This window comes from Lasioglossum baleicum, chromosome 7 (assembly GCF_051020765.1).
Source record: "Lasioglossum baleicum chromosome 7, iyLasBale1, whole genome shotgun sequence".
Taxonomy (NCBI): Eukaryota; Metazoa; Arthropoda; class Insecta; order Hymenoptera; family Halictidae; genus Lasioglossum; species Lasioglossum baleicum.
Genome location: NC_134935.1, coordinates 9,728,084 through 9,751,889, shown reverse-complemented (window position 1 = coordinate 9,751,889; position 23,806 = coordinate 9,728,084). Strand labels below are relative to the sequence as shown.

The window sequence follows — 23,806 nt, the reverse complement described above, 5'->3', positions numbered from 1 at the left end:
TATATTATTATTAATCGCAGCCTCAAGGCCAAGGATTGAACTTTGTTTACAATTGCTCTACTTAACCTACACTCATCCTTTCAACAACATACATATCATACTAATTATAATTCCTTTTTCTCATCTGATTCTCTATCTTTTCCAACCATCTCTATACTCTTTATTCACCACTGAAGTGAAGTCTGAGAAAATTATTTAATATTCTAAGACTTACTTTTCTCTACATTGGCAATTTTAATAGATACTTGGAAATAACGAGCAGTAATTGACAAAAGATGGATTATTAAGCTTTAATTGGTTTGTTCGCAGACATCAACTACAAAGTTGAAGCGATTCCGAGCGGATACGAAATAACGATGAGGCTGACCATAAAATCAGTACGGCCCGAAGACTTTGGGTTCTTCAGATGCGTGGCAACCAACTCGCTCGGCGAAACTGATGGGAAAATTAAAATCGACAGTAAGTGAAATTGTCATACAATCTGAAACTTTGTACATCGTCGTAATTAAATAGCCCTAAATTAATACGTAACGCATTTCAATATTTCCGCGGCGACAAAAAGTCATGTTCAATATCACGGTGCGCGTATTTTATTAAAAATTGTTAGAATAAAATTGCAATATTGCATCTATAGCGAGCATAAACAACATAAAATACTTCAATTCATCATTTTTATCGACTTCGGGCAAATAACGCTTGAGAAAAATTAATTTCTTCTCGAAGTGGCTAGAATTGAAAAATACATTCAATTTACTCAATATTTCTATAAGTATCATTAATATACGTAATTAGACTTATTGTGACTTCGAAAGTGAAAAACAAACGGGAAAGACTGTCGCTAATGAATTAATACTGAAGCGTTATGGTTTCTCCCAAGGAATATTTCACATTTCCCTGGTTCGATGAAAGATTTCAAAGTGAAGAGGCGAAATTAATATTTTACGTACGCCAGAGTAAATTAACGAGTTTAGAAAGTGCATTCGGTTCGATGAAAGTTATATCCGCGGCTGTACAGACATGTGCAAATATACATAATTGCGTCGGTATGAGACGTTTCGAAAGTTGTTCAATCGGACAGATTTATTTCTGCGATGATTTATTCAGTGCTCTCAGAGTCGTGCAGGAAATTTCCCAACTGTTGAACTTTTCCACTTATCAGTTGGCCGAATCCTCTCGTTATCGTAACTTCTGTTAATTACACAGGTTTTCAGGCACTCGATAATATCGAATCGAAAGTGGTCCCACTTGAAATATTGTTGACGGACCCTCAAAGCCGCTTACCCCGACTTTTTCCCTCGACTTTTTCGAGCCACTCTGTCGCAGTCAATTAATTCAACTTAATAAATACCGTTCTACTTGGGCCATTGTTTCGAACCAAAGATGGACTTCCGTTCCGCGCGTCGGGGTCTTAAACGCTCCGCGAAGTTAAACGACCGAAAAGGAACTCGCGTTGATTCCGATCGACTGCTCCGCGGTGGCTTAACATTGTTGAAATCATTTACACATTGTTGTCAGGGCGAAATGCATTTGCATTTACTCCCGCAGTAACCTAATTACTTGCAAACGCTCTCGGTCCTTATCGCGGGCCACAATAATGCTAATGGAATAGACGCTTCAGCTTTTCTACGCACACTTGAAGCTAAGACATTCAAATGAAGAGCAGTGATGGACAAAAAGTTTTTTATAAAATATTATTTTTCCTAGAATTTTTATGTGAAAGTGAAATCCACCTCTTGTAAATTTCCATCGCGTTAATCGTCTTAATTACTGGAGCGTAAATTGAGGATAACTTGTCTGTTCATTACATTGCCCTTTGATCTTCCGTCAACAATTATGAAATCCATTTCAGCTCGTTTCTCATTTTTTTTTTTTTTAAGGAATTCTCGAGTAATTTGAACGCCTATCACTCTTTGAAAGAGTCTCAGTCTACGGATATTAAATTAATTGGATTAACGACGACAAAGCATTCACGGGCTATTTATTTCGATAGACTGCCTGCCGGTGTTGTGCAATTTCCCCCGAGAAAATTGCCGAACAATTCATTAATTAAAACCGTCGAACGGCTCAAAGAATCGGAGGATTGCGCAACTTTGACGTTACATTATAAAGTCGCTTTTGTAGGCTGTATTCCTCGCGACACGATCGTGGAGCATGCTCGTTGAACGTGACTCTCTCTGGCATATTTTCCGCGCGAGTATATGTATGTATGTATATGTATATCTCGCGTTCTATATTACCTACACGGGATAAAACAAACAAATACGTCGCGCACTTGAATGTTTAGTGAACGCCTTCTCCCTTTTGAGCGATAAAATTAAATGAAACATTTTTTTTGCTCGCTGTCGTTGCTCGCGTTCCTCTCAAAGAAGTTCCTGATCTTGAAAAGGCGAAAAAAGACGATGTTTTAGGTTAGCGTTTCTCGTTAGCTAACGACGTTAGCACCGTAATTTATTCTGGGAAGAAGGGAAACCGAATCTCGACTAAAAACGGAGGCAACGAATTTCGGCTCCGCTTTGAATAACTTTGGATAGTGATGGATGCGCGCGCGGCGTCGTGTCTTATCGCGACACACCATGTCAAAAATGGCAAAAAACCACATCGTGTATCCGTGTCGCAGTTCGTCGACGCGATCTGACCCGATTACACGCGAGATTTCAATTTTTATCCTACCCGAAATTACAGCAAGAAGTCCACAACGAACGAAAGCTGTAATACCGTAACTCTAGCTCCGAATACATGAAGATATACACGCTGCATAAACAGGAAAGTCTTGATCTAAGAAAAACCCTCGGGTCCGTGCTGTTTCTTAGATCGCGTACTTCTTTTTTTGTGACCTCGCCGGCCGCGTCGAACGTAGACTATACATTAAATTATATGTAGACAGCGGATTGCATTTATAACAAAAATGAATAGATCTAATTTAAAAAAGTAAAGATATTGTTGTATTATTTTTGAAAGAAAGAAAATAAATTTCTAGTTCACTCCGGTTTGTTGCAATTTATGTTGAAAATGTTTATTTTGCATAATGGTCCTCTGTCTCATTATATGTTAAATGCAACGAAGGTTTAAACAGCTAAGTAAATATCACGCGCAGAAAGAGAAGCACGGATAGAAAACTTCAAAGCTAACTTCGAATGATCAAATTTCAATGGTTTCTATGATGGAAAGTGAATTCTGTTCCGCTGGATCACGAAAACATCACGTTCCGCGAGGGTGAAACAAAGTTCAACAGCGGGAAACCAATTGTTTTACATAAAAAAGATAAAAGTTGCTTCCTGCAACTCTGATATCGCTCTATTAGTCCGAGCTACGGATGTTCCACTATGTTTTAATGAGTGCACGCCCGGCGAACGTTCAAATCGAGAGTCTCATTAACGGCGGCGGCCGGATTCAGAAAACGTTTGGGTTTGCTTATTTATTTTTACACGGGTAGCTGGCCTGGTTTCCGGTCGTGCCATGAATTAGCAAACCGCCTTGTACGAGCATCCTGCAAGCACCACGTGGTAATTAATCGTCTATTGGATTATAGTATCGATAAGCCTCGAGGACGGAAACAAGCGTGCACAGTGACAGGGTGCAGAAAAAGAGGGAGGCGAATTTAACGATTGATGAATGGCTGGAAGGAGAGCAAGAGTGAAAGAGGGAGGGAGAGAAAGAGTCAGGAGAACGCTCGGCCGGGTACTTAATTATCGATAATTGTAAATCAAGCGCGCGACTAGCCATGCAAGCGTCACCGCGAGCTCTTCGAGTAATTGGCCCCCGCCGTCTAATCGAATAGCCCGCGCGCTCCATTGAAAACGCTCCACACCGCCGCGCGGCGGAACCACTTCCGAGTTTCTTTCGACTCTTTTCTATTTCCGCATCGTCTAACGTTTAATAGCGTTAGCAATAATTAGCAGGGGGACGAATTGCGGCTTACATGCTTCATTAGAGCCGATTAACTTCGATAACGATCCGGTTCGAGTCGACGGGGGCCGAGTTTGCCAGAAAAATGAGTGAAGCCTGCCGGCAAGGGGCCGGTTATGAATGTCATAATTGTCATACTCGCGTAAGCATTTACCCTTCGCGGTCCGAAGTAGTTTCACTCTCTCATTTCCATACTTGCTTTAACCCACCCTTACGACAAAAGTGACGCAAGTCAGAAAACGTGATTCTTGAGTTATTACTAGACTGCGGATTTTATGCATTTATGACGAGAATGGCTGGATGTAATTTAATACAGTAAAAACATTAAGACGATTTAAAGTCATCCATATGTTATTTCCAATTTATTACAATTGTTAAAGATAGAAAGTAATTTTTATATGGTTCCTGTATCTTGTAAGTGATGAAGAAAATTTTTATTTTGCATAAGTCTAGTTCTTGCCATTCATGAATTCATTGAACTTAACTTCATACAACTTGTTAACTAGTTCAATAACAAAACAACAACTCAAAATTTGTGTTGGGTCAGGTACAAATGAAGAACATCATGAGAACACCTTTGGTTTGGTCCTGCGGTATTATAAAGAATTGTAAGACTGCTTTCGAATCACTATGATAAATCATAGCTTGCCATTTTCTGTTTCATTAGATAAATTACTCCGAGTTTTGCAAAATTTTTATAGTTACTAGTTCAGCAGTGACCGCGTTATAAAGGTAGAAGAGCATAAAAAGGTAGAAGTAGCAAACTCCATATGGCAACGTGCCAGTAAAACGAAATGTGTATTTTATCGTACTCTTCTAACGCGGGGTATCAGGTCATTCCAGAAGTCTCTGCATATTTTCGTGCGAACTTTATCGCAAAAAGTAACTTACATCGTAATAAGTTTAATCGCTAATAGAAGATTCATATGTTTCCTGCTCTTCTTGTTATTGTTCTATAATAAACTGGCTTGCATTATTTCATTCCTAGCAAGGTAGCTTTCGGGACAGGTAACGCAGCATTCATCCGTAAATGTTTAAGTTATCCCATGTGAATTTTATCGGCTTTCGTTGTTGCATTAAAAAGTTATTTATTATTCGCGCTAAAATCACGGATTAAATATTAACCGTATATACACAGATGCTCGAGGAACGCGAACGCACTATGATAAATACGTTACGCGAAATAAAAGTTTGTAAATAATCTAACATTTCCAGAATTTTTAGTAACACTGTAGGTCTTGGCACCTTAATACACAATTTAATAATGTTGCAGCTGCGTGTTTTTATTAAAATCGTTCCAGATCTATCCGTCTGATGAAAAATTCTCAGAATTTTCAAAGATTTTCAAGCATTTAAGGTTTAAATGGAATTCCTTTGAAGAAGCCTTTATTTTCCTCAGCATTATTTACGCAGATAATAGCTACCATTCTTGAAATTTTCTTCCTTTGTGTCATTCTTATGATAATTTGCTGAATTTCTAAAAGGATACGTAGATTAAAGATATATGTCATCTACGTGTAAGTACCCATTCAGCTGTGTTAGATAAACTTCAATAAAAAAAAACGACAACAATATAACATAAATAAAATTATCTCATATACGAAAACTACTAATTATGATTCTGTTATTTCGCTTAAGTCTGTTTTTTCGTATAAACATAAACATGTACACCCGTGTGCATGCGTAACAGTTATTTATTACACTCCTGACGGATTTACATAAGCTCCAGCTTATTATGTCTTATATTATATTTGACCCAATTCATTTTGTACACTATTCACACCGTTTATACTCGATTTTCCCAATCCTGGCTCATCCTCTATTGTTAGCATTGTCTCATTTATTAAAGAGATTAAATGTAAATATAAAACTATTCAGGAAGTAATCAATTGACTTTGAAATTTCTAGATAATCCAATTATTCATTATCGAATATATTAATATTGATTTGTTAAATTGATTCACAGTGTATTCTAGTACTCAATCCACTTTTCCAACATGAATGTGTATAGTTCATGTCCAGTTTGATACGTAAGTTGTTTAACTAGGCAACACTAATTTCACAGAATTGTTCGCACACGACGGCAAGTATTCGAAGTTACGTATAATCATGGCTGCATAGATTGAGCAGAAATAAATGCAATTACACTATCGGGATGGAATTTAACAACGCTAACCTGAATGAACAAAGGGCAAGTTTGATTACGAAACCGCATGCAATTAAATATTTATTTGCAAAAGCAATTTACAATAGATCGATTTCCAATAGACGTTCTAAAATGTACGTCGCAGCAGGCGTCCGTCGTCCATTGATCATTTTCGAAGAAATTCGAATTGACGTTAAACGGTTAACAAACGATATTCAATAAGGGTTTAAAGCATTTTCAGAAGAAAGGACTTTCTTCGAAATCCACCTAGAGCCGTAAATCCCAGGTTGACCGACGTGGAACGTGATTGTTGTCCGCCAAATTCATCTTGGGAAATTGTATCGGATGGTAGGACAGTGGTTACAGACAATAATTGAAAAACCGGCTCACCAATTTGTCTTCTTATACCAGGGCCGTCCTAAGATATTCGACGGTCGTGAAATTTTAGTAAATTTTTGGTAAATAGTATAATAGCATAATGATCTCCAAAACAAGTGGTGACATTTAAGAAAATTAAGGCAACCTTTACTTTTTCACGTAAACAACATTTTCAGAGATTTGAAAAAATGCAAACACGCAGCCCACCGAGATAACATTTTTTCTTAAGCATTTTTAATTGCATTATCGGAAGTGCCGACAATTTCTAACTTCAATTTGAGAGAAATTAAAAATTGTCTGCATTCATTGCAAGACATAAGAACCAAGTAGGAATTTATTTAATGGTTCGATTAAGTTGTACGAAATGTACCGATACTCTTAGATTCCTGCATGATTGGAAATTTTGCATAAAAGTCCGCAGTCTAGTAATTAAAAATAATCTGATTGCAAAGTTATTTTCGGCTGTAATGGGATTTTGAGTATTTTGGACGATCGCGGTGGCATGTCTGATCGACGGGGCTCGAAGTTTTCGGCTGACCTAATAAAACGGCGATCGGTTATTACAAGGGGCTCGGTTACGAGCTGTCAGTTGTTCGATGATCGACCGCGGATCGGGCCCGGTTCCAGACAGGCTGCGTTGTCATCTTGTCTTTTTGAAAAAGTAATTAAAAGAAGCGTATTTCGAGGCGAATCGGCCCGGTCGATGCTGGCCGGGGAAAACACGGCGCTCTGCGGAATGAATATCATCGGTGAACACTCGACATTTCGACGAAGCGTGCAAGTGACAACAGCACTCCGGGTTTTGCGGGACGCCAGCTGGACGACATTCCAATACGTCAAAGCCGCTGGTAGCATCGTGTGCGGGGGAAGTCCAATCGTTTGGCCGATTATTTTTCCGGTGATTACTCGCTAGCATCGGGCCACGGCGCGGTATCTCGGCGCGCCATTTTCGCGCCGGCCGACAAGGCCCGTTTGTACGTGATCCGACACAAAGCGGCTTTCCCCATGGTATACAGTTTGACGGCCGTTAAATCCTCGCCTAGACTTGACGGCATGATGAGATCCGGAGCATTCTCATCTTTATTAATGAACAGATCAGTGATAATATGTTACCATCCCGGCCCACAACTAGCCGTTACATTCACAGGGCCAAATATCCTGTGCGATTCTCGGGTGTGAAACTCCGGCCCTATTGATTCCTGCTCGAATTTCGGCAGGGGCAAGGTTGAAAGGATCCTTCGTTTCGGAAACGACTGCTGTTTGCGCGCTTCTACCTCTTCGAATTTGACCTTTATAACCGAAGACAGCGGGTTCGTTCATTCGTCGTTCGAGTGAGTTGTCAACTTTTAGAAATTATTCATTATCGAACAATTCGGGTACCCGAGCCTCGCGTGGGCTTTTGATGACTCGGGTCAGGTCGGGACCCGAAAATTAATGATACTTGGATACGAACGAAATTGGGTCCGGTAGTACTCGGGTGGGGTCAGGAATCCGAAAATCTACCCTACTGGTTATAGATTTTTCAAAAAACGAAGAACTATCGAACGCAATTGAAGGAAATGTCCAGCCCTATTGATTCTTGCTCGAACTTCAGCAGGAGCAAGATTAAAAGTATTCTTCGTTTCGGAACCTTCTGAACCGCTTGCTAGTTATAGACTTCCCGAAAAATGAAGAATTATCGAATGCAGTTTAAGGAAACGAGAGTAAACTCGAATTTCACACATTATCAATCGAACCTATTGCACTGTCTATTATACACTGTCACTTTCCATGGAAAAGTGAAAATATTAGATGCATAGGGTAAACTGTACTATTGCTGGAATTGCAGTAGTTATTAGCACTTTTGATTTGAACGGCAAATATTAAGAATTCCTGGTATAGAAAATCGTTTTATATTGCTTCTTATTAATATTTCAAAGCAACGTTGTAAGTTTTCATAACAGAGTTCCACTTATGACTGTTAGCAATGCTGTCTTTATAACTTAATTTCGGACTGTACTACGGATGTAATAAGTGCGTATATGTTTAATTATAAAACAAATAACCTGTTTAACGTTTACTTCTTACTGTGCCAATGACTGCACTATTACGATTGTTACTCACTGAATATATTTTATAATAAAAGATTTATGACTCGTGAAACTGTTTGATTTTGCTGAAAAATCTCTATTAGCTTATAATAATAGAAAGTTAAGCTCGTTGAAACATTTCGGAAGAAGATAAAAAGATTTTTACTACGATTTTGGCTTAGGGTGCCAATCATTGTACAGTTTACCCTACACACATGGTAAAGCATATACATACACACATTGTACCCTATAACTATGTAAAAATCCGCAGTGTACTTATCATTAATTTCATAAGCTAAACATCTCAGTCCATAAATGCAACCACATCATAAACGGAATTTACGAGCCTGCGAAATTCATTCGAGAATTGTGGTGTTCGGGACGTTACACGTGTTGTTAAATATATTGATCTGCTTCGAATTCACCTCGAATAACATCATCATCTACGATGTAGGTCTTCCATGCGGTTCATTGTTGGTATTAAAGCCGTTTTATCAGACAATTGTCGTTCATGAATAAAAAGACTGATTTTTTTTCTATGCAACGTATTTCGTACGTATTAAATAAACAATATAGATAATTAGGTTTTAATACCTGATCCCATTATGCGTATTCGAACTACATATCTACAATTTGTAAGAATCATTAGAGTTATAATAAATTTCGCCTGTGGAAGTATAAAGAACTCGGAACAATAAAGAACAAAGAATAACGGTGGGAAGGTTCTCACAGCTTTTGTTAAAAAGAAAGAATGAGCAGTTAATGAGGAATATAATTTTTACTCGAATTTTGATTCTTTTCGATATATTCATAGTTTCTAACTACAATTTATGTGGTTTTATAAATATAAATAGTAGATACTAAATTACTATTTACTATTAATTTATCTAGTTTTATATACCTCTACCAAATTAAAGTTTAAATATGGAAGAACGATGACTCAATGATCGAGGACTGAAATTAGTTTTAGTTAGACACATAAAATAAGGACTAAACAACGAAACCGTGTCCAACGAGAAGAAGCTTTCTTTTGCGGAGAGTGATTTTTCTTTGTTCAGTTTTATTTTCCTTTGGGTTCTTAACTCGGACGAAGTTCAATCTTGCATCGGGACTAATGATAGCAGCGTAATGGCGCGCTAAACTAACATTGATGAACTTACAGTGCGACGTATGGAACGGTGAATTTATGGGAAACTGATAACCCATAAAGTCATCGATCTATGTTTGGAATTTTTGTGCGTTCTGTACGATAAAGGAATCCACTGTAGAAATTTAACAGAAATATTACTACTAACATTTCAATCGTATTAAAAACCAATCTCCGTTACTTACTGTTGAAAAACTATTTAATATAACACAACTTTAACTATAAAAATTTAATCATTATAAATACATCTTCGAATTAAAATGATATAATATAAACCTTTAACATTCTTTCCTTTTATACATATGTAATAAATGACTAGAAAAATATGTTAAATGAATTCCAAGTAAATCATTAACATTCCCCTGTACCACATCTTTTCACTCTGTACAAACTTCGAATGAGTGTTTTGTACTATCTTTGTAATGGAATTTACTAATTTGTAAAGAATGCGCATTTCTTGAACAAAACAAAGGATTATAAGATTATCTTACATCGTAAGCAAAGTAAACATTTAAAAAATTTGAGAGCAACGATCACACAGTGAAATAAAACACGCTTCCTAAAGTGCCAAGAACGAGTCAATATTTGTGAATATTTTTCAATTTATTTTGAAAAGAGCAAAAATGCAGAAGAAAATTGAATTACACCGCTCTACACAGCGAACTTTTGGCCTACATGGCGCCGACAGAAGTTACAAATCACATTTTATTTCCAATACAGAAACGAAATAGTTTGGCAAAACGATTGGCTCCGTCAGTGGTACACTGCGTGCCATGGTGTTTTATACTGAAGTGCACAAAAACGACAACTGCATCATATTGAGTACCACTGCCACAGTCACTGGTTTTGCCAAACTATTACGTACCTGCATTGAAAACTGTGCTCACAATGAGATTTTCTGCTCCATTTTTAGTTGTCCGAATGAATCCAAAAGTATTCTTTATCTACAATCTTCGCGTACTACTACTACTAAACCTACTACTTCAATATCCACGTAAAACCATTTACGAATTCGCAATGTAATTAATACAGCAACCTACACGCGATAAAACTATAAGACATATAAACAGATCAATAAAAAGTGTATCTTTTTCGTCCTTTGCAGCTGCGACAAAACTATGTTCATACAAAACACGTCACGTATTTTGCCTTGTATTATTATTAACGTACAATGCCACCTTTATTTTGTGCGACCTTCAAATTTTTCATTATTTTTCGCTTTATAGATTTCAATTTTTTCCACACACTCTTTAAAATCCTCGACGTTATTAAATCGTTCCAAAAAATATTTTTGCAAATAATATTTGGAGGAAATTGCAATCGGTCGAAAGCTGTTGTTTACAATTTTTTTATGCGAGCCTGTATTGAAAATGTTTAAAAATAGTATTTTCTCGGTACTCTTCCGATCAATTGCGGTTTTTTCAAAACATGTTTTGCACGTCGCTAAGTAAACTACTTGTAACTCCTACACAAAAATCCAAGCTGTATGGTGGTATATTAAAAAGAGCTGTAAAATATATAAATTCACAATTTTTCATCTGCATTTTTTCAAGGCGATCTCACGGATCGATTAGACATCGGAATTTCTACGATAAATGTCTAATAGGAAAAACGAAATAAAATAAGTAGTTCTGATCGGAAAAAAATCTGTTCGCGAAGAGTTTTAAAACCTTTTGCGAAGGGGGGGCAGCAATTCAATCTTGATATCGCTTTTCTAACGCACGAAACCGTTATTTTTCAGAGATCGATCGGCCGCCGACAACACGTAGGCCCAGCACGAGGCGGGACTCGAAGAAAGCTTGGAAGATCGATCACAGTCATGAAAGAAAGACAGCTGGCATGAAGGACGAACCGATGCTGAAAGGTCTCGACGGCGATGACGAGCAGATTGATTTTCAATCGGCGACAGCCTCGTCGCCGTTCCACCGACATTTGTTCGCGAATCTCGGCATCACCGCGATCACGGCGATCCTCGCCGGTTTGTCGACGTAGGTGGCATAAGTACCTCTGTGAGCGCGATTATGCTAAAAACTGTTTGATCCACGTCTCGGCGAAATTCGGGGTTGATACGTCCGCGAGTCAGAGTCGCCAGATGAAGGGAGGGATTACGAATTGAGGGGGGGAAAGTTACCCTCTGTCACTGCCAGTACCGAATTAGTCACGTGACATTGTGACACATGCACGACAGAGACGAAACGCGTCACGTGACCGGGAGTAAGCGTGGGGGAGTAGCGTCGTAGAAGGGGAAGGTAGAGTGAGGACACAAGTCTTAATCTAGCGACTCTGCCGCGAGTTCCATCTTCGAACACGATGGAATTCCCGGGAACCACGGATGAGGACTATTTTAAATCGAGGATAAGCCGAAAGCTTCTTCCTGGGTACACGAAACTAGCCTAACCAATCGCCAGGCGTACCAAGCAATTAGGGATTCCGTGGTGTTACGATGAAGCATTAAGCGCCAAGCTTGATCTCGTAACGTCAAGCAGTGAAACGCGAAACAGTCGGACATGTACCTTTTGTTCTTACAAAGTTTCGTTTGCGTATACAGTTTTTCTGCGGGTGATCAAATTATTGCAAATGAAATAATGCATTTTCAATGAAACTGGAAAGAACTGTAAATTGGAAATGTACATCTGCAAGCGATATTATCTGTTACGTTGAAAATCAATTTCTCAGACCGTGGTAACTCTATGTAGTAATTTCATCACTCAGTGTACATAAAAGAATGTCTTCTATGAAAAATTGATTCCTTTAAGACGGTAGTCCGGTGTAACAGATTCTTCAAGCCTTTTTGCAAATTTTTTGATCAAATTCTGTACCAATTATGAACGTTAACCTTATTCTTATACATACACTAATCTCCCTACCTCCTCCTGCACTCCACAGGAGTTTAGTAGTGAGGACTCAGGAGTGGGGTGAAGAGTCGTCTTCGGCTCGCGTGCCATACGTTGCCTAGACCTCTGCTAACTAAGATATCGTGGGAATCATTTGCAGAAACACGATTTCGAGAAAAACGCGTTTAAACGCATCATACTAAATTTCTCGCACGCGATTACAAAACTCTGGAAGCATATTTTTCAAATGCTGTACTTTCGATACATGCAAAAAGGATCGATCCTTTCGGATCTGTTACACTACGGTACCTCTTTAAAGGAAACGAATTTTCGCGAATTGTTCGCCACAGTTTATGTAAATTCAAAGTTTTGTAGACTGATTTACGAGAACGGGATATAAATGGAAATTTATTTCATGGATGTTGAAAAATTGAATAAAGCGTTCCACAATTATTATTCCTCGTTTGTATGCTACTGTACGCCAGATCGTTACCTCGACTGTGAGCGTATATGTAGTTTACGTATTGTTGGAATTTTTGTATGAATTTGACGCTGGTCCAGAAAGTAATTTTCATTCGGACTGTTTGTTAGAAGCCAAACTGAGAAGCCAAATGAAATTTCACGGAACATAAAATAGTAGCGGTAAGATAGTGGCCAGTGTATGCATACGCGTAAAGAGAGGAGAGAAATTAAATTGAAATGCGAACTATTTCAATTCATGCTGTTTATCTTATTTTTGGTAGAGAAAGCTGGTTATTATGAAACATAAGGAAATGCACAATTGTTGAAAGGATTGGTTATTTATAGTCAATTAATTGGATGTTCTTTTAAAATTTGGCGAGTATTATCGTATATAAACTAAACTATGTAGAAGGAAAAAGTTTTTAGAAAGTGTAGCCGATCAATTTGACTTCTGACAGATTTCTTTTGTATTGCTTTTCACGATCAATTCTCATACATATTCACGAGTCATTTATTTAATCACACTTTCGAAATAGATTAATCGAATTGCAATGTTCATAACAAAAAGCCAGTGAACAAATTCATATGAAATAAGTAGATTCACATCGATATTGTAAGTTACCTGTTTCGCTCTAGTAAACCTGCCAATATAAAAAGAAAGTAAATTCATTTAAATTTATAATATTTTATGATTTCGTAATTTTCGATCCAGTGTGAATTTTTCTACTCAGTCGTTCATAAAAATAATTGTGACATTGTTGAAATCACAGGTTCGAAAGGAAGCAAAATTTCTGTCACGAATAGTGACTGCGAGAAAAAAGTATTTCCCCTTGTAAATATTACTTACACCTAACGTACATGTACTATAACATCGCTTTATAATATTTTTTATATCATTATGTAACGAATGGAGTTTATGTGATGTCAGACAGTTGTGCATAAGATTTTCTCTTCCGAAATGGTTCGTTTCTTTTCGAATACTGAGAAAGTATTCATTAGAACCTAAAACATCAATTGTCCAATGTAATATAAACAAATATAGGTATATCTCCATTCTATACGTTTCAACATTTAGTTCACAACGAATATGATGGAAGCTAAAAGACACTTATTTTATACATTTTAATTCATGTGTAACTGCAATCATAGGAGAAACATTATCATTTTGTTCAGAAAATCGATCACATTTTGCTTTCTAAGCAATAATTGTCAGTAATGAAGTAGCTTAAATAAATAAAACAAATACTGTGCGCATAAGACAGCACGACCGAAATGAAAACTTCTATAGTTTCATCTCGGAGCGTGGCGAATCAGACTCATTCACTGCCCAGCAATTGCGTACGCGGCGCGCCTAAAAAAATTTCCACTTTAATAAATTTCATTTGTCTTACGTTGTAAAAATTCGAGCATCTAAAACACTAATTCCGTCTTTGAAAAATTAACGTTTATGTTCTGTACGTATTTATGAAGTATGCAGTAGTTTCAAAGTAGGTGGCTGACATATGATGTCATATTCTACTTAACGAGGACCGAGATGAATGCTTAGGTGAAATATGTAAATATTGTATAAATGCAAAGTTGCGAATACTTGTTGAAAATGTAATCACGTCTTGTTTGGAATGAAGTTTTGCAAAAATTTTTCGAAGTCTATTTCATTGAAGAAACAAAGGAAATAGTTAATTAAATGCTTGTACAAAGTATCATTTCGACAACAGCGTTTCGTGTATGGAAGCATTTCCTGATTAATTAATAATTTATTGTTCTTAAAGTCAGCTTGAAACATAAACTTTTATCATTTTAACATAATGTATCCAGAACATTGTTACAAACAAGAAGTTACTCTTACTTATTTATTTAAAATTATTTTGTATGTTTAGTTTGATACTGACACAACAAGCTGTCACGACGAACACAAGTAATGATTTTGTAAAAAGATCTGTGATCTCATTTCTTTAACGAAGTTATGGTAGTTTCGATGAATCTTCTAACATTTAGCAGTAATTAGACTGTGGAACTTAATACATTTGCGACCTACATAAATCTCGAATAAATTTATCAAAATTCGAACGTTTTTTTGTATAGGTTTGCTACGTTTCACTTTATTAAAACTGTTCCTGAAGGAAATTCAATTTCATTCAGTATCGCTTAATTTCGAACTCTCTCTACGGAATTGTATATTTATATAAACTTCTGCAGTCTAGTGATAATACAATAACCAAAGTAGAAAAAACGAATTATATAGTGTATAGGAATGTACACAACGACGATCCGGGTAATATTTTAATGTACCCCATGTACGAATGTTACTGTGTGTAATCGATTGCAGAAACAGAATGAAAATGTATACTTGACGAGGCCATAAATGGATGAGGATATTCACCTCTCGCCTTATAACACGGATATACTTTTATCAGTTATATTCAATCTTGATATTTCACACGATGACGAATATTTGCTTCTGAAATATAATATTTCTTCTGGATTTAGAGACGTGAAATATAATACTTCTTCTGAATTTAAAGATGTGGAACGTAATACTTCTGATTTTAAAGATATGAAATATAATATTTCTTCTAAATTAAAGATAGTCAGAATTATACGATAACATATCTTCACATATAGAACAACTCATCTATTTTGGCAGTAATTGGTTAGAAAAGCTAATTTTCTAATCCAGACTTCATTTGTTTGCACAAGATTACTTAAACTTGTATTGCTGCGTTATTCACTCATCGAGAAAAAGTTATATTAGACTACCAGACGAATTGTTAATAAAATTTTGCCTGACAGTTCCCAAATGGTCTATTCTTTTTTATTATGACATTAATAAAAACTGGATAATCGAGATCTCCGATAACCGAGACCGCGGTTGATTGAGACCCCGGATAATCGGGATCTGGTTAATCGAAGTCCTACTGTACAATCGTAACAATTGCGAACATTTACCATTCGTTAACATTCGTCAGCAGTCCATCGTCTGTCGTTAATATTTTCGTCTACTGTCTCATTAAGAACGTTATGATGTCTCCACGAGCGATTATACTTCGCTCGGCCTTCGTTTGAGTCTTTGAAGGAAAGAATAATCGAGTTTAAGTATAGTTAGCTGAGCCTGTAAACATGGTAGCCAGTGTATGACATGGTATTTCGCCACAAGAGGGGTGGATATCTCACAAAACAGGGAGAACGCAAATTCTGATCGTTGAATCCGATTACTTGTTACATACATCAACTTGGATTTTTCTGTCGGCGTTGAATGCGAATATCGCAAATCCGGCCACACGGCTACACCAAGACTTCCTATAGAAATATAAGGTACCATTGTCGTCCAGATAACGCAGATTTTGCATTATCTGAACGAGCATGACGATCCTCTTTAGTGCTGCCTAGGTGCGTCCGCGACGACTACCGATATATTGTGTACATATACACATGAAAGTGTGATACTCGAATCTGTATGGCGTAGATGATCGCTTTCAACGCGTAGGATAAATTGTACAGTACAATAATAGCGTGTGTATGACGACAGTAGACTAAGCCTCAGGGACATGTAAATACGTTAAGCTGTAAAACAATGTTGTATTAGTTTTTGCATTTGTGACCACACAACGTCCTCCTCCATTGTAAATACAATGTACTTTATCGTATACTTGGGCAATAAATGTTAGACAATCGTAACGCCTAATTTCTTTTAGAATGTGTTTCGACAGCAGTCTTGTCAGGGTGCAGTGCGGCAATTCATTTATCGCAACTCTAAAAGGCGGAATTTTCCACCGCTTGCATACTGGAAAACGTCTACATGAAACCGAACACGCAAGAAAGGGATTATACTTCGCGACCTCGAATATTATTACAGATTCTGACATTGCAGAGACCACTTTTGCAGGGTTCGCATTGCAGAGAACACTAAATTTCATCGACAAAACTATTGCACTAAACGTAAAGATACCTCGTCTTTCACCTTGCGGGCCGACGAGGCGTTCGAGACGATTTACATACACATTGTGTATGTCTTACTAACGCGATCGAACCACTACGTTGTGGAGTTTAGTCCAAAAAATATACAAGCTGGTGAAACGCAGTGGTACGTTCCCTGCATTTAGCGCTCACACACCATTAAATAGCTAAAGGCACACGTCGCTACGTTCAGGTAAACTACAGAGATTTCCGCCATCGTAAGTCACGTCTCAACACCATGGCTCGCATTAGATGCTAATGGTCACCATGACATTGTCGTGCGCACGACAGCGTAAACACTAGTTCCATTGCTGAAACGGCAAACGAATCGTGTGTTATGCCACACCGCGGGGAGTTAAACGTATCAACGTGCACCGTGCTTTTGCGCCAACTGCTTACGGCAACCTGGCCTCAGAACATACCAATACGTTTCTTTTCGATGTAGTGGTCCGGTGGGCGTATGCTCCACATTTTAACGGTATCAAAAACTGTAAGGGAATATCCAAATACATTTGGATATCCGTGAGGTATCTCAGAAATTTAATGGTCCTCTGTTCCGTGCGCTAGTGATTCTGCAAAGTTAGGTCATCTATTCTAATACGAGGTCGCGACTCTTATCACTACATCTGAACTGTTAACTACCGCGTCCACTTTATTCCCGCCTTAATACAACGCGTTGGTATTTCTCGCGACGCTAAAACAATCGCGACAATAAATTCTCGCACAGAGATGGTGTTTCGCGGTCTATTAATTAATTCGCGGCATGCAGTAAAAATGGCAAAGTGTACTGGTGGAGAGGACCGGTTCCTTCACTATCTCTCTTTGCCATTGTCAAAGACAGTAACTAAGGAAATCCGATTGACAAATCATTATGATTGTCTCGCAACACTACTCGAAATCGCGAATGCCTACACTGCACCCGGCAGCCGTATCGACTGCATGGATCACTTTTTCAGTGGTTCGTTGCAGCTGGAGCATGGGCTCCTACAATGTCGAAAAACTCGAACGCAAACGCGATCCTTTTGCTGCGCAACGCTAATTCAATGGACAGAGATCCGAAAACTACTTTACATTTTGTGCAAAATAATTATGCGAAGTTTAAACTCTTATAAAATTGAAATATCTTAAACATTGCCTCAAGTAGGAATTAAAATTAAATGTAATAGGAATCGCGACTATTTCATTCGCAACGCTACACTCTAAACAATCTATATTGATGTTAATAGAAATCGCGAGTATCTTCGCAACGGTAACTTTGATCTCTGTTTAAAAAAACTAATGCAACACGCATGGTTGTTTCGCAACGCTACTGCAAATCGCGGACGTGCCCATCTCCGCTGATCGTTGGGGCGGCGAGGCCTGCCCATGTAGACAACTAACTACTTCAACTATTACTACTAGTACTACTTCTACAGACAAGTACAGTGACAAGGTAGAAATGAATGAAATGACTTCGCATCCGAAGATGCAAGGCCATTGTAGTTGCCCTCTTCAGCGACAGTTTGCCGGAGCCACTTCGGCATATAGCCTCTTCTTTTTCTTCGGCGGTCCACCAAACATCTGAAACCCTAAACGTGCTCGCAGCGAGAACGGTCGACGACTTCCAAAACGAATCGCAAGTTTCGAGAGGAGCCGTTCGTTCCGCTGGTGCGACCGAGCAGGTGCGCAACGTTTCGAAACCCTAATTCGCGCGCGTTCGCGTCCGCGTCCGCGAAAAGCTATACGAGCAGGAAGAATCGAGCACGAAGCATCAATTCGAACGTCGTGCCTCGTTCGATTTAGCTTCGAGACAAAACTTCGAGTTCTTCCAGTGACTGACTACCGCGCGAATCACAGCCTATCCGAAAGAGAAAGCGGTAGCCAGCCCTGGCCCCTACCTACTTAGAATAAACAGTCACACCAAGAAGGTAAGCTACCTACCTACCTAGCCCTATATTTAAAAAATGGCAAAAGACACAAGCTCTCCAACACATTCGCAACACGATCTCCACACAGACGCCAGAGTGCAACATCCTAACACCTAGAGAGAACGTCCCGGGACGCCTCCGACACCCTAACATTCGAATCACAAGCACACTCTAAGGTACGTACCAGTTTTCCTGAAATCGACTGACAATGGCAGTGATCATAGCGGAATAAATCAATAAATCGAAAGAACATCTGAATTGACATTGAATTAAATTACGCGTCATTCTGAATACTGCACATTATTCTTAATGAATTGAGAAAGTTACGCGCACGCATATTCCACGAAGATCCATGTAGCATATCACAGATCGACAGGAATATGCGCTACCGAATCTAGTTTGAACAACCGACGCAATTCCACTGCCTAATAACACACACACACAAGTGGAAAATACGTCGTGCACGATGCACTAACCATTGTCAGTCGCCACACATATGGTTAAAAAACAATATTCCATGTGCCCGTTGCTCTCACCCTCCCGAGTAGCACCTGAGCACGTGAGAGGATTCGTGCAACGGACAGGGAATCTTAATATCCTGAAAATCCTAACTAAAAGAATCTGTTAGATTTTATATGGGCTAATGTTCTTGCATTTTTGAAAAATGGCTCTACTTTGAATTTTTTAATGTTAATTTACAAATTGAATATTTAATTAGAGAAAACGGTAATGAATTTTATCGTCGAATGAAAAGAGACTGAAATGATTCTAATAAAGATCTTCATTTATATTAATTTATTTATTCTGATACTTTATGAATATATTTGAAAACTCTCGGACGACCCTTTCGACACAGCAAACTTCTGAAATAATGAAAAAGTACTCTACTAAATGTAAAGTAATCGTCAAAGGTTAATTAATTAAGTAATTTTGCTATGTCTAAAGAATCGATCCGTCGCGCATCGTCTTTTTGTACGTGGTACCTAATCTAATGTTTCTGAGCAATTCAAAATATAATTTTAAAATACAAACGATTATCTCAATGATAAAAAGTGATTCTAATAATTGTGTTCCAAACTATGAAATTTTTGATTAATAAAAACAAAAACATGACGTACAAAAAGACCCTACCTAGCTAGGAAACAAATTACTACCCGAGGGAACGCCTGGCGTTCTCACGGTCACTGTACTCGTCTAAATTATCTACGAAAGAAGTAGAATAACAAAAAAGTCAGTTGACAAACAATATATATATAACAATATATACTGAAAGTCAGTACAATTGACAAACAATCAGAAACTAAATCAGAAATAATAATAAATACACAATTCAATTTAAATAGAAAATCAAAATTATTTGAATAGAACATAGACAACTGCATCAGATGCCATCTATCGACGATTGTAGTGACTCGCTAGACAATAAATTTTATCGACATCAGCAATAAAGCACTAAGTCTGCGCCACAGACTTAAGATGGATCTGTCTGTGCAGGAAGTCACCGAAACACCGAACCTGAGCTCTCTACTGCTCTCTACTTCTACTCTCACATTGTCTCACATCCTCTTTCATAGATCGTGTATTTATTAGCGCGTAAACAAAACGAACATTTAAATATTTCATGTGCTAATACTGTTCGAAGTGAAAATGTTATCAGGCAGGCCTCCTGTGACAGGTAATATCATGCACACTGTAATTACAATAATAAAAATTCTATTCACTTAATTAGTCGTTTTTTCCAAATGTAACCTCCACTTTATTTTTACAGAGAATCCTTTGGGACTTTCTTGGCATGATAGCGCGTGGATTCCTGTGTTAAATCCAAACAATATAATGGATTACTTTTCGGAAAGAAGTAATCCTTTTTATGACCGAACATGTAACAATGAAATTGTTAAAATGCAACGTGCCAGCCCTGACCAATTACAGTAAGTAATTGTTACATTATAGTTCGAAGGCAATGTACATCAAATTAGCAGAGCTAATAATTGTTTGGTAAATTTCAGAAACATGACAGGCCTGGAATATATTTTGCTACACGTTCAAGAACCTATTCTGTATGTAATTAGAAAGCAACATCGACACTCTCCGACGTTAGCAGCACCGCTGGCCGACTACTATATTATTGCTGGTGTCGTATACCAAGCACCAGATTTGGCATCCGTTGTCAGCTCTAGATTGGTATTTCTTCTTTACTAATAAATATAAACAACTAATCAAGTTGTCCAACCCCTTGCCCTACAATATCGTGTCAGACTCGTGATGAAGATTCAGAACAGAGTCTAATAAATATGTATATTATTAATTCCCTTTAAACCGAGATGAAATTCTAGTTTGGTTTTGTTAATATATAGTTATTGAAGAACATGTAGGGATATACAATAGATTTAAATTTTCTCTTTTTTTAGGAAATTACGAACTACAAAAAAGAATCTAATCACTGAAACCATAAAATAAATCGTAAGGCAAGGGTTAACTTGTTCCATGTTGAGACGTTTTTGCTTACTTTTTCATTCAGGCCATTTGGTTTGTTCTATACTGCATTTTTTATAATACTTCATTCTTTTGGTGGGAATATATTCTACAGTCTTAAACTTGTTATAAAATATATTTTTAATGCATTGAATTAATATGTCAGTGTGTACACGCAGCCTGAATGGATATTTTTACGTAGACCATCAGTGGTACAGTGGCACAGAATGTGTTAATAAATGAATTCTGAATTGTCAAACGATATTTTGCAGTTGTCCACAGTACACCATCTACAATCTGCCTTCGAAGAAGCTAGCTCGTGTTCTCGATATCATCCTAGTAAAGGATACTATTGGGACTTCAAAAATGGCAAAGCTTTAGCAGCAAAGAAAGAAACTCCTGTTCGCGAGGAACCTAGCTCCCTGTTCCAACGTCAACGAGTGGATATGTTATTAGCCGAGCTTACTCGTAAATTTCCATTACCTGTTCCAAAGCCTGTGCATCAACCTATAGAATCTTGTATGTTTTTTCAAAAAACCCAAAGTATTTTCTTTAATCAAGTAACAACTGTGGAAATAAAATATCTTTTTCCATTTCCAGCGATAGAGATCAAACAAGAAGTGAAAGTTGAGAAAAAAGACATGAAACCACCGCCAGAAAAGAAGCAAAAAGTTAATTAATGAAAACGTATGATACAATATAAGATAATGTATATTAAGAAGATTTAAGCTTAAGATTAAGGTTTAAGCAGGTACTAAGTATTTTTTTAGTTTTGACAGCGTTATAAGCATTTAACCGTTTAAATTAATTATACTTCCTGCCGGATTTTGTAAAAACCGATGTACATAGCGACGAAGAATTATGACCGACGTAGAATTAAAAGCCAGGTAATTATTTTTCACTTCATTGTCATCTTTTCTTACACCATGGACAATCGAGATCACTGATTTCTTCCTGTATATCTAGTTTCATTTGCTTCTTCCTCGATTTCTTCAATTCTTTCTGCAGTTTCTCTTGATTTTTTGAAGTGGGGCACTTTGATATTGGACACCGTGAGTTGCCTTTACGTTTTAATGACCGAAACTGGAGAAGCGAGGGTGAACTTATATTCATTGTAATCTGCAAAAGGCAATTGAATGCTACCTAAACGAAATTATGAAAGGCGATCTATTACAGACTTTCATATTGTTTTCCATATAGGATGGGATACGATGCATGATGCTTCCTTGAATCTTAAAATATCGTGCGAGCATTTCAGCACTAGAGAACACTTATAAACTATTAAAATATGTTATTACACTTTAAAATTTGCATGGGACAATCACAGAGAGGACGGGTTATGATGTGTCAAAGTAGGTTAATATTTCAGTCTTTTTTTTCGAGCTATTCAGTTGTAATGATTCAACCTGATTTTTTCTTTTGGTACAGATAAATCATAAGTGATTGTGATTGCGGAATTTCTTGCACACTTACAGAGGTACATTAAAGGAAAGTGAAATTAATTTTCAAGTGGCCGTTCTATTTCAATATATATTCATAATTATTTAATGTGTATTGCTTTAACTATTCGAATATATGTATACTAGATAAACTCCAATGAGTTAATTATAATGATGCATCTTTGAGGGGGTAGACTCGTTTCCTGAATTGCAAGGGTGTGGGATGCGCCTTCTGATTCCTCGATGATGCAAAGATGGGGTTTTTCAGTAGCCAAAAGCAATAGATAAAAGATCTATCTAGGCCGCAGTCACCCTTAAAAGTCCTATTTTTACGTTTACGAGACGTAATATGCATTATTCGACAGTATGTAGCTGTCACAGTTTTATGAAAATAGCTACATGCACAGCTTCATGCTACTTATGTAAAAATAGGATTTTTGAGGGCGAAAACCCCCATTTTTGCATTATCGAGAAATGAGAAGGCTCATCCCGCACCCTTGCAATCCTGGAAGCGAGATTACCCCTTTAACTGTATTATGGGTTAAATAAGATTTTATTTAATTTACGAGTGGTTTCAATAAATTTAAGATAAAATTTTCTATTTTTAAGTGTGAAAAAAGAATGATTTGCGGCACAAACACGTGTGATACATATTATTTCGACAAGTTGGTGTTTGAGCAGGAGAAGGAAGAGGAGGAGGACGATTTTATCAAGAGTCTAAGACACGTGAAATGCAAATTGATTCAGCTGGTCCGTGATCAGGTGCGGAAATCTCAGGAGAAACCAGGAAACTTATGCTGCAGGTATACTGTAATTTTCAACGAATTCCCAAAGGGATGAAACCTCCCCTTTGTTTCCCAGCACACAGTTCAATTCCACGGCGGAATTATACGAAGCATTCCCGTTGGAAAGAAAATCACCTAAGTATTTTATTTTCAACGAAAAGAATTCGAAAGAAGAAGGGGCCATGCTACGTCGATCACTACCTACAAATCCCTCAAAAAGTCTAACGCCAAGTCGTCGAATAATATCTCCGCCGCGCTTAAGAAACTCGCGTCGACGCTTGTGCTATATAATCCTTCTAATCGTTGT

General features: G+C 37.6%; 2 protein-coding genes across 3 annotated transcripts in view; both read left to right on the top strand.

The window, feature by feature from the left end:
* LOC143210875 (neurotrimin) overlaps window positions 1-16,611 on the top strand; it is a 230,709-nt gene extending 214,098 nt beyond the window's left edge. For both annotated transcript variants that reach the window (XM_076428114.1, XM_076428115.1), the window contains exons 7-8: window positions 310-459; window positions 11,388-16,611. In XM_076428114.1, coding sequence (XP_076284229.1) covers window positions 310-459; window positions 11,388-11,638 — 401 coding nt within the window. In that variant the 3' untranslated portion in view covers window positions 11,639-16,611. The remainder of the gene's footprint in view (window positions 1-309; window positions 460-11,387) is intronic.
* Window positions 16,612-20,321: 3,710 nt separating this feature from the next.
* Med6 (mediator complex subunit 6) lies at window positions 20,322-22,176 on the top strand. Its single transcript, XM_076428085.1, has 5 exons — window positions 20,322-20,478; window positions 20,572-20,731; window positions 20,810-20,984; window positions 21,548-21,794; window positions 21,876-22,176. Exons 1-5 carry the CDS (start codon window positions 20,451-20,453, stop codon window positions 21,953-21,955), a joined length of 690 nt encoding a protein of 229 aa, XP_076284200.1. The 5' UTR covers window positions 20,322-20,450; the 3' UTR covers window positions 21,956-22,176.
* Window positions 22,177-23,806: the final 1,630 nt, after the last annotated feature.